Source organism: Gopherus evgoodei, chromosome 11 (assembly GCF_007399415.2).
Source record: "Gopherus evgoodei ecotype Sinaloan lineage chromosome 11, rGopEvg1_v1.p, whole genome shotgun sequence".
NCBI lineage: Eukaryota > Metazoa > Chordata > Testudines > Testudinidae > Gopherus > Gopherus evgoodei.
In genome coordinates this window covers 46,927,775-46,940,197 of record NC_044332.1, presented here as the reverse complement: position 1 = coordinate 46,940,197, position 12,423 = coordinate 46,927,775, and the positions used below count along the sequence as shown (strand labels likewise).

Below are 12,423 nucleotides of genomic sequence, written 5' to 3'. Positions count from 1 at the left end.
TAGCCAGCACTGCAAGGTATTTACATGCCAAATATGCTAAACATTCGTTGGGCCCTTCACGCCTCAGCCACCATTCCAGAGGACATGCTTCCATGCTGATGATACTCATTAAAAAAATAATACGTTAATTAAAAATGTGACTGAACTCCTTGTGGGAGAATTGCATGTCCCCTGCTGTTTTACCCGCACGCTGCCATAAAATTTATGGTTATAGCAGTCTCGGATGATGACCCAGCACATGTTGTTCATTTTAAGAACACTCACTGCAGATTTCATAAAACACAAAGAAGATACCAATGTGAGATTTCTACAGATAACTACAGCACTCATCCAAAATTTAAGAATCTGAAGTGCCTTCCAAAATCTGAGAGGGATAAGGTGTGGAGTATGTTTTCAGAAGTCTTCTGATGCGGATACTACAGAACCTGAACCACTAAAAAAGAAAAATCAACCTTCTGCTGGCGGCATCTGATTCAGATAATGAAAATGAACATGCATCAGTCAGTACTGCTTTGGATTGTTATCAGCTTTGGATTGTCATCAGCATGGACGCATGTCCCCTGGAATGTTGGTTGAAGCATGAAGGGACATACCAGCAAGGGGGTTCACTGAAAGCATAGTGAGACAGGCTCCTTGATCGGATTTCTACTGCCTGGCCCCAGCCCAACCTAGAGCAGTCATTACAGGAAAAGTCCAACTTCATCCCTGCTGTCTTGGGCTGAAGGTGGCATCTTCGGTCACTTTGTGGGGATGGTAATGTGCAGTCTAATCAGCACGAAGAGCTCTGAGAGGCTTGAGCATTCTCAGTGAAAGAATGGAATCTTCAGAGATTTTAGCCGCTAAAACCTAAGCAGTCTCTTAAGCATGTGCAACCTCCAATTTTTCAAAGGCTTATAACTTGGCCAAATTTGGGTGCAACTTCACAGCAACAGAAAAAGGCACATCCCTGACACAAAGGCCACTCCCATGCCAAATTTCAAATCCTTGCTCCAAAGCACAGGGGTGCTAGCATTTCTCAAAGAAAAGCTCACCAGAATTTTTTTTTTTTAACATGGGCAAAACAACATACTTCTCCCTGACCATATTCTCAGAAATGGGTGGACCATTCTGGCTGAATTTTTTCAGAACCGAGCCTGAAGCAAACACTTGGCATGGAAATCTTTAGCTAAAACTGCAAAGTTTGGCAAAGTTATAAGCAACTGGAAAACAGGGTCTTACAGTGGGAAGTATTAGACAACTTTAATAGATGGTGCTACCAGCCCTGCCATTATATCTGTCTGCAGCAACCAAAAGTTTAAAATGAATTCAAATTTTGGAAAGTGAGAGTTCACTTCCTTTCCCTACTCTCTTTTTCTCTTAGTGCTTCCATAAAATAAAATAGGCATGAAAAAAGAAATGGCATGCTAGTACCTTCACATAGTTGTATTGAAGAAGAGCAAATTTTTGGTCAGGAGATAATATAGCTGTGGTTGCTCCATATGTGGCCTATCAACAAAAGGGAAGAGAAAAAACATCACACATTGATTATATAGAGAAACATGCAGCAGTACTTTCCCCAAAGTCTGAGATATACAGTATGTGAGCAAACATACTAATGTGCTATTTTTCAGAACTTCTGAGATTGCTTGATCCTCAGCATTTACACGCACAATGTCGTTGTCAGCGGTTTTGTGCAGGTATTGATTTCCTAAAAGAAAAGAGAAATGTCACTGGGCAACAATAAATGAAAATGTTTTTTAACATTTATTATTTTCCATTTATATTATAAAGCTGACTATCTAAAACAGAACAATTCAAAACTCTGGGTCTTTAGGTAATGGGAAGGGGCACAAGTCACAGAAGCCAGTAAGAAATGCAGTCCATATGTTCTGAGGAGCACAGGGTCTGCTCCCACCTTACTCCCCTGGGGAACTCAGCATACCAAAAGGGAAAGGAAAGGGAACTCAGCACACCAAAAGGGGAACTCCGGTTCCCCACATTGACCCAAGGAGTAGGGTGGATGCACAGGGAGGAGTGTGTTATTTCCTATAGAAGGGTGAAGCAGCAGATGTGCTCTTCTGGCATCCAGGGGGAGATGTGCCTCCACATCATCAGCAACACAGGGACATGCCTGAAGGGTGCAGTCAAGCCCTATGTTTCCAATCATTTTCATTCTGCTTTTAGTATTAGTGGCATCATTCTACAACAGCAATCTAAAAAGGTTCAGACTTTTCCTCTACATAGCAGCTACCTCTGAGCAGTTAGGTAAGTACAGCCTGCCCTTAACATGAACATCAAATATCAGAGGTAGAGAGAGAAAACATTCAATCAACACAGACTGGTTACCTGAAATCCATTGTAAATTATATGTTTTGTATCTAATGTCACCATCTAAATAATCCTGTAAGGTAAATGTTCTACGTGGGTCAGACGTGGTACCTGCAGCAGGAAGAAAGAAAAGGAAGATGTGGATATTGCTATGACCTACCCAGCCAAAGCTAAAAATAGGTGTGTCTTTTCTACAGGTTTACTAGCACATTAACTATCCTTGTGTAAAATCCCAGTGGAGACCAGGCACTGTAGTTGGTTTACTTCACAGTAAAACAACAGGGGCTATAGTACTGCCCTTGCCAAGCCACCTTGAGGTAAAAGCCCCAGGTGCCTTGTCTTCACAAGGATTATACAGTGAGTTAACAATGTGCAATAGTTATCTCCCTGTAAAAGCACTCACCTCTGCAGCAGAGAAATTAAGGCTCTTATAAAAGGTGAAGATACTTATTAAAAAGAGAAAGAGCCAACCTTAGTTTTCCTCCCCTCTGTGAGTACTCTGGGGATTCACTGCTGTCTTCTTTACCTTGACCATTACCTGTTTGCTTTAGACACCTATTATGGGTTTGATCCTGCACAGCACAGATGCACAAGCACAAGGCAAAAAGTGATGGGCTGATCAGGAAGCAAGATTAATGGGATTCTGCATCAATATGAGTGTGGTTTGTATTCCTGCTGAGTAGAAAGAGTAAGAACCAAAACAGTAGCACAACTCAGCATTCAATTTGTATGCTGAGGATCACACTTAAACCCCTGTCTCTTGAGACACACCCACACTCAGCCCTCTATTTTTATTCCCTGTATCCTTGAGGGTAAGGGAGCAGACATACAAGGCTTGAGGCCTGTTACCATTTAGGGTATGTCTACATTGGAGCTAGGGGTATAACTTCTGGCTCAGACAGACATACCCACGGTAGCTTTGACAGAGCTAACACATGAAAAATAGAAGTGTAGCCACAGCAGTCGGCAAGTGATAGGATATACATACCAAGTACATACCTAGGGTTTCAGATAGGATCATGTTTGGAGATGTTAGACCCTCCCACTTCTCACACCACTATTTTTAGCATGCTAGCTGGATGAAATTATACCTCCAGCAGCAGTGCAGACATACTGTCAGTGCAGAGGACTACAAGTAGTGCTTAACCTTATTTGTATCTTTGTGCAGCATCCACTCACCTTGTGTTTCCTACTTCATATCATGCAAGGATTTCCCAGCCTATGCATTTTTCCAAGTTAAAATATTCCAATATGAAATGAACAATAGAACACTGAATCTGAATGTCAACCTTTTCATTCATCCCTAGTGCTTACAGCACTTCCTGTCCCCACTGCCTCAGGAAGAACTGAGGTTATGTCTACGTGGCCATGCAGCTCAGACTACGTAGGTGTGAACTATAGCACACACTAGCATACTGCATTGTAACTTCCCTGTGTGGATGCTGCAAGCATGAATTAAAACATTAACATGAACAAGATAACTTTTAATTCACACCTGCAGAGTCCACACAGGGGAGTTACAGCGCAGCACGCTAGTGCACATTGCATTCACGCCCCCATAGTCCAAAGGCGGAGGGTGGGGAGGGCTGTGTAGACAAGCCCTGAGTTTGGAATTCAGACCCAGTCCCTTTGCTTAATAGTGAACAACTCTGGCTCAGAGTCACTGAGCTGGTCCCAGAGGTACTTGAGCTCCTGTATAGCTTAGCATTTGAAATACAGTATGTATCACAACAGATAAAGTTAATGATTTAAGACCCAACCACTCTGTTCTGGTCTCCCTCTAGGGGCTAATCATTCACCAATGAAGTAAATGGGAGTTTTTCCATTACTAGCCCCTAGAGGGACTAGGATCATGAGATCTAGACAACCACTTCACCACTTAGCCTTCATGACTGGATGCAGAGTTGTCCGACCTGGAAAATCACTGTAATGTAAAGTTGTTTCTGTATTCGATATGAAACCACACATTATAATAGCAAATGTTATTAAAGTTCACATATCCTTGTAGAGTGTATCATTTACTTTCTGTTAAACGGTTAACAAACCCAACTCTCATAAATGGCTCAAATGAAACACATAGGAGCAATAAAACATCCAGTGCAGAATTTCTACTTTTGAAAATAGTAATTAAGTCATAAAACTCTTACTGATTATAATATATAATTATAATAGAAATATAATATAATTATATAACATATAAATATAATGGAAAATCTGATTAATATTTATCTTCTTCAATAAAAGCTACATTTACATAGCTTATTCACTGCTCACCCCACAGTATCCAAGTGCCCTAAGAGTTGCAATCATTGCAGAAATAGGCTGCAATATTAAAACTGAACAGCAAAGTAAATTCTTAGAAAACAGCAAGTTTGTCATTGACTTCAGTTGCACAAGTATTTCACCCTCTGTGTAAAGTACCTTTCTTTCAAAACCAGTATTTTCTGTAGGTTTCACAGCACCAACCATTAACTAATTTTTGCTAACTCTTAAAGGGGACTTACAAAGGAAATATATGGAGATATACCTATCTCACAGAACTGGAAGGGACCCTGAAAAGTCATTGAGTCCAGCCCCCTGCCTTCACTGGCACGTCCAAGTACTGATTTTTGCCCCAGATCCCTAAGTGGCCCCCTCAAGGATTGAACTCAGAACCCTGGGTTTAAGCAGGCCAATGCTCAAATTGCTGAGCTATCCCTCAAAACAGTAATGGGTTTATGCCTTTTCTTGCTTCTTCGTGCTTTATAAAGGATGGCTAAAACTTTGGAAGGCAGGTCTCTCTCTCCTGTTTTTCCTGAAAGCCTCAATGGATGACTAGAGACCTAGAAGGGTTGAAACCTCGTAACTGAGAAAGAAGTGAATTTTTCATTCTAATTGTTTAAAACTTGCTGTCAATATCGGTTTAAATCAACAACCTGAAAACACAGGGGAGAAAGTCTTTGAAAAAAGACTCAAAACCCTTTTAACTAAGGGCTAAAAATACCCTCAGCATTAACTCTGAGACCTCTGCCTTTGCTGGAGGAGGAGGAGAAGGCTAGATTTGCCATTTCAGATTATTTTTCAGGGAACAAGAACGTCTTTGGCCCTTTTTTGTACAAAATAAGGCAGCATAAAAAAAGAGCACAAGCCCTTTTAATAAAAAAACTATGTAGATCATTTTTAATACATGCGTGGAGGTGGAATATGGAAGATGAATGTAAGAGATTTAATGATTCTGTAATCATTTCAAATTTAATCTACATCTCTACCCCAATATAAAGCAACCTGATACAACACAAATTCAGATATAATGTGGTAAAGCAGTGCTTGGGAGGGGGGAAGGGGGCTGTGCACTCCGGCAGATCAAAGCAAGTTCAATATAACACAGTTTCACCTATAACATGGTAAGATTTTTTGGCTCCTGAGGACAGCGTTATATTGGAGGAGGTGTACTTCAAACAATAAGCATATGCATTATTATAAGCAAAGCCAAATGAATAGATTGCAACAAATAATTTACTCAATGAATTTAGACTGGGATTTTCAATGACACCAAATAGAACTGAGGGAAGACTAATGATCACAACAGTCCCTTTGCCCTTAGAATTTATGAATTAAGTGTTGAACTCCCACTGAAGTTCAGTTCTTTGGAAAAATCCCAGTCCTAGTCTCTTTCTTTGCTTATGGACAGTCTGTAAGTAGATCATGATTTCCGCACATTAAATGATCCCTAATTAACAGAATAAAATCTTTGAAAAATATTTTACTTTACAGATTGGTTATGAACAGCTATCTGGATGTGATAGCCAAGCGCTATTGGTTACTTGTAAATGGTCACGTTATTCTTTTCCTCCCCTGACTTCAGAAGCATAATTCTTAAAAGCAGTGAGGCTTTACGTAGCAACTAGTTTAAATTCTCTTGGAAAGGGGAAGCAATTTAAGGACAGATAATCAGGTTGAAAGATTTTTCAAAAATGTTACATTTTCCTTTCTATAACACAGGTCTTGGCTGAGGCATTATTGCTAAAAACAATAAAAACAACAATGGCTTACTTAAAGATTTGTTGGTTAGACAGAAAATTTATATTTAAGTTTTCGCTCTACCCATGTAACATAGTAACTGCAAGTGCACTCCAAGCTGTCAAGTGTGAGCTCTTTTTCTAGCTCATTTGACTCCTTCTGTTCTAAGCTTCAGGCAAGTGGTTTTAGAAAACTGTCTCCCTTCTCTGTCTAATAGTGTCCCATGAAAAACATACTAACCGTCTTTATTGATCTTTAATTTACATACCAGCAAAAAATGGAATAATCTGTGTCAAATAAATTTAGGTGCTAGACAGTCATAAGAGGGAAGTCTTAACATTAATACCATTACAGCTCTACCTTCAAAACCTGGCATATTTTCCATATATGAATAGTCAAGCGAGCACACTTAAAAGCCTCCTTTCACAAATTTCTATTTCACTAAAATGCTTCTGGTAAGTGAATGCAAAAATGGAGCAAACATGGCCACAGTCAATTCATCTTTAAATTTAAAAAATATAGAAACTCAGATTTTTGGTCTCCTTTTCTCCCTAGATTAATCCAGAAATGGGCAATTGTCTTCCTCTAAATTCTAGATGAATGCTTGTTCACTTCCACCCCATCCCTCCCTAAATGCAGCTCATATATTTTCTTCCCTTTGTCATCCTCATTCCAGAGATATTTACAGTATCATAAAACCAGCCTCTTTTATGACACCAATCCTTAATTCAGACAACTCTTCTGGGAGTGAACGTTCTTAAAGCTTTGTGTAAACAGTCTTCACATGATGCTGATAACTAGTTTATTTTTTCAATACATGTCACCTTCTCCCAACAGAAAACAGAGAGTCTCTGGAGGGGGTGAAAAGTGAAGAAAAGAGGAAGCTTGTATGAGTTCTCTCACAAACAAGTGTAAAGCATACCACAAACTAAATATTCCACACATTAATATTGACAAATTTATCCATTAACCTCTAGTATCTAGGTTCATATTTCTGATGTCCCACATGTAATTCTGAAATAATTCTCAACGTTTTCTTGTTTGCCTTTTCAGCCCTTGAACACTGATCTAACCATTTTGACTAAAGGTTAAGATAATTGTATCTTCAAAAAAGTGTTTATCAGAATGGACTTTAGTTCAGTTAGGTCATCGTCATGAGAACAGTATTTTTTTTCCAGTTTTCTCTCAGGGCCCAATTCTGCCACCCTTATTCAATTCTGTAGTATGCCCCCTGAACTCAGTCATACCACGTGTCAAGGTTTTTCCCCCACTTTGAACTTCAGGGTACAAAAAGTGGGGACCTGCATGAACACTTCTAAGCTTAATTACTAGCTTAAATCTGGTACACTGCCACCAGCCAGAATTTAGTGTCTGGCACACTTTCTGTTCCCCCAAAACCTTCCCTGGGGAACACAGATCCAAAACCCCTTGGATCTAAAACAAGGAGAAATTAACCATCCCCCTCCTTTTCCCCCCCAGACTTTCCCCTCCCTGGGTTGTCTTGGGAGGCTTCACACCGATCCAAACTCCTTGGATCTTAAAACAAGGAGGAATTAACCATCCCTCCTCCTTTCCCCCCACCAATCCCTGGTGAGTTCATACTCAATCCCTTGGATTTTAAAACAAGGAAAAATCAATCAGGTTCTTAAAAAGAAAGCTTTTAATTAAAGAAAGAAAAAAAAGTAAAAGTTATCTCTGTAAAATCAGGATGGAAAATGCTTTACAGGGTACTCAGATTCATATAGACTAGAGGGACTCTCCCTCTAGCCTTAGATTCAAAGTTACAGCAAACAGAGGTAAAAATCCTTCCAGAAAAAAGACACATTTACAAGTTAAGAAAACAAACATAAGACTAATCTGCCTTGCCTGGCTATTACTTACAATTTTGAAACCTGAAAGACGGTTTCAGACAGATCGGGAAAACCTGGGTTACGTCTGGTCCCTCTTAGCCTCAACAGTGAACAATGAACAACACAAAAAGCACAAACAAAGACTTCCCTCCACCAAGATTTGAAACTATCTTGTCCCCCTATTGGTCCTCTGGTCAGGTGTCAGCCAGGTTTACTGAGCTTCTTAACCCTTTACAGGTAAAAGAGACATTAACCCTTAACCATCTGTTTATGACACCACGCTTGAGCAAATGTGGCAAAATCAAACCCTCAGTAATTAAGTTTCTCATCCTAACAGTTGTTCAGTGACATCCATACCACTTGTATGTTCTCAATTAAATATTGACAACGCTGACATGATGCTTCGCTTTCAAAGATCCCAAAGCACCATACAGATGTTGAAAACTTACTTACAATTCAAACTACAGGCACAGAATCATAGCAATGTAGGATGGAAGGGATGGCGATAGGTCATCTAGTCCACTCCTCTGCACTAAGTATTATCTAGTTATTTCTTGGCCTGTTTTCAGTGGATAAGGAGAACAAATTATCACTCTTCTTTATAACAACCTCTTTACTTACTTGAAGACTTATGTCCTCAGTATTTTCTCCTCCAGACTAAACAAACCCAACTGTACATTATTATTGAGTCTGCAAAAAACCCTCTAAATAAATAAATTACAATGATGTGGGCATGTATATGTGCATATTTATTTGTTTTTCCTAAAGTTAATTAAGTATTTTAGGAAAAACTGTCAGAGCGGCCACCAAAAAAAATTGTTATGAGAACCCCTGATCTAGGCTATATTTCCCTGGTTTGCTTATAGAAGGACATATGAGATAGTATCAAAAGTCTTATTAAAGTTGAGTTATATCACAGCTACTGCTTCCCCCATCCCCAAGACTTGTTGCCCTGTCAAAGAAGGGTATTAGCTTGGTTTGACATGATTTGTTCTTGACAAATCCACACTGACTGTTACTTACGTATTGATTATTAGGTCTGTTGTCTTTCCAGGTACTAGAGTTAAGCTGACTGGTCTACAATTCCCTGGGTTGTCCTTATTCCCCCTTTCATAGATGGGCAAATATAGTCCCCTTTTCCAGTCTTCTGTGATCTCTCCTGTTCTCTACAAGGTCTCACAGATAATCACTAATGACTCAGAGATCTCTTCATCCAGTTCCTTAACAATTCCAGGATGTCATTTTATCAGATCCTGCCAATTCTAGTCATCCAGCTTGTCTAAGGCTACGTCTACACTTACAAACTTACAGTGGCACAGCTGTACCGATACAGCTGTATCGCATGTAGCCATGTTATGCTGATAGGAGAGATCTCGCCCATCGACATAATAAAAACAGCTCAATGAGTGGCAGTAGCTATGTCGGTGGGAGAGCATCTCTTCCTGACATAGCACTGTGCACATGAGCGCTTAGGCAGGAAAAACATATGTCGCTCAGGGGGCTATTTTTTCACACCCCTGAATGACAACAGTTTTGCTGACATAAGTGCTAGTTACACATGATCTAAGGCCTTGTCTACACTACAGAGTTTTGTCAACAAAAATTGTGCCAACATAGAGCAACTGCTTTAATTAAACCGCCACTGCATGTACACACTATGCTCCTTATGTCAGCAGAGTTCATCCAAACTAGCAGCTCCTGCATTGACACAAAGAGCAGTGAAGTGCACTGTAGGTAGCTATCCTACTGTGCAACTGGCCACAGGATGCTTTGGGAAGGGTTGGCAACGCCTCATGGGGCAGGTACAATGGCACATGATGCGGTTTTCTCAATCCCGTCATTCACTAGATTACCAGATGCTTTTCAACTGAGGTGTAAGAGGGCAGAAAGTGTGCAACAGGGAGTGTGGGGGAGGGAGAGACAGAGTGTGTGTCGGGGGAGCGCGTATGTTGGGGGAGAGTGAGTCTGTTGGCATACTGTCTAAATTCAGACAGCAGCTGGAACCAACCAATCCTGAGGCAGGAGGAGGGGGACAACCTCACATACATCAGCCCCTGCCTCATAGAGAAGAGGAGCAGGGGGGCCTTACGCAGAAGAGGAAGAGTACAGCATGAGGCTCCAGGGGAAAGAGGAGGAGCAGTAGGCCACAGTTCCAGCACTGGTGGCCATCCCCCCTTCTACACAGGTTCTGGCACTCCTGAGGCCCCCAAATTGGCTGAGGCATTGTCCTCTTCCACACTAGACACTGATTTTGAGCCAGTGGTGAAGGGAATGCTACACTCCCCTATTTTTCCTCCACAGGTAAAATGGCTCTAGCTAAAGCTGATAGTATTCTCTGCATCTACTGTAACATGGTTCTGGCCTTTAAAAGTCATGATACAGCCATATTATTATTGCAAATAGGCAGTGCTTAATTTGTAATGAAAGAGGTGCCAGGGCTCAAGCAATTTTTTTACTTTCATAACTGACATGGCAAGCCCAGAGGGGTTGGAGCTTTGAACTTGCTTACTTATTTTGAACTGCCAAGCTTAGACGTGTCAGGGCTCAGGCATGGCAAGCCCTGACACAAATTGAGTTCTGCAGATAAGGGTTATTTCACACACTACTAAACCATAGCCACTTCTCAGTTAAAAAGTGGCAGCAGTTTAACACCACATAGCAACTCTACACAACAATTTAGATTTGAAATAGGAGAATACTGTATCTTGTTGAATTTACAGAGAAATTTTAGGTACATAAAATTGAATTAGACAATTGGTATGTGGCCAGGACAATAGATTTCACTCCTTACCTAAAATGGAAAAAAATCTACACTGTCTAAATAGGAAGGATTACACACACAAGCTATTTTACAGACATTTACTGAAGTCAATGGTGTTTTCAATTAAAAATTGGATTTGAGTGCATATAAACATTTGTACACATCTGATTACAATTTAAATAAGTGAAGACTAAATATTTTATTTTACTGCCTTATTTTAATGTACATTCTTGGCACCATTTTTGAACCAATGAAAAGAACTGGCTGTGATAGAAAGTTGTTATTATTGATTAATTCCCAGTTCTCATTGACAACATTCCAGCATCCCTGTCAGTCTGAAAAAGAAAATACTTTATCCCACTTTTTTACTAGCCTCTGCAAATATTAGATCCCTGAAGGAACTGCTGGCAAGTTGTCCCAGGTACTTTGACAACATGCTGGCAAAATGCACACGCACTTCAGGGACAATCCCAAACCAGGTTTGTCACATATTGTCATCTTCGCTTCCAGCTCCCCACAATGCTTCTGACTGCTTACCTAAACACAAGTACCACATCCACTCATCTACCAAAATCTTCCCATGTACACTTTCCGGCCAACCCACAAAATCATTTCCTGTGCTGCTTTCCCCTCCCCCTATAACTGCCTGATACAGTTGTCCCAATTTTCACTTTGAAAATCTGCTTATTTTGGATAGACAATCAGGCAGGAAAAAAACAGATAACCAACCACCTATTGGAGAAAATCCTATCAACAGGATACCTTCAAGAGTTGTACAACCAGACCCCGATTTCTATTAATATCTATTATTACTTTAAGAATGATTGATATAAATTGTAACACTATATATAAATTACACTATATTAATCTCAATTTTTGCTCCAATTCACTACTGTATCTTTGGTTTAAACTGTGGAAAACCCAAACCTTCTTAGTATATCTAAGTACTGGACAGGCTAGTTACTTCAAGAATACACTGCAGTTATTTTCTGTCAAGCCAGTATATATGTAACCCTTTCTTGATATTTACATTACAAAAGAGATTTGCACAATGTCTGCTTTAAAGTGGGAACCTTCTATTTCTCTCTGGTTTGTTACAAGTCTGTAATGTTGAATTCTATACTGTTATAACTAGTAGTCATGAGAAATTAAAAAAAAAAGTTGATGTATAATTGCATCCTATCAACTGGCAGGTCTTCACTGAATAAACATTGATTTAATATTGTTTTAGATCAGGGGTCGGCAACCTCTGGCACACAGTTCACCAAGGTAAGCACCCCGGGCCAGTTTGTTTACCTGCAGCATCCACAGGTTCAGCCGATTGTGGCTCCCACTGGCTGTGGTTTGCTGCTCCAGGCCAATGGGGGCTGTGGGAAGCTGTAGCCAGCACATCGCTTCCTGCAGCCCCCATTGGCCTGGAACTGCGACTCACAGGCAGTGGGAGCCACGATCGGCCGAACCTGCGGACACAGCAGGTAAGCAAATTGGCCCAGCCTGCCAGGGTGC

General features: G+C 40.4%; 1 protein-coding gene across 1 annotated transcript in view; it reads right to left on the bottom strand.

Annotated features, from left to right (window-relative positions):
• DPP4 (dipeptidyl peptidase 4) overlaps positions 1-12,423 on the bottom strand; it is a 72,433-nt gene that overhangs the window by 58,587 nt on the left and 1,423 nt on the right. Inside the window, exons 3-5 of the mRNA XM_030580804.1 lie at positions 2,326-2,418; positions 1,593-1,687; positions 1,411-1,485 (exon numbers count right to left, since the gene is read on the bottom strand). Of these exons, the coding sequence (XP_030436664.1) occupies positions 1,411-1,485; positions 1,593-1,687; positions 2,326-2,418 (263 nt within the window). The remainder of the gene's footprint in view (positions 1-1,410; positions 1,486-1,592; positions 1,688-2,325; positions 2,419-12,423) is intronic.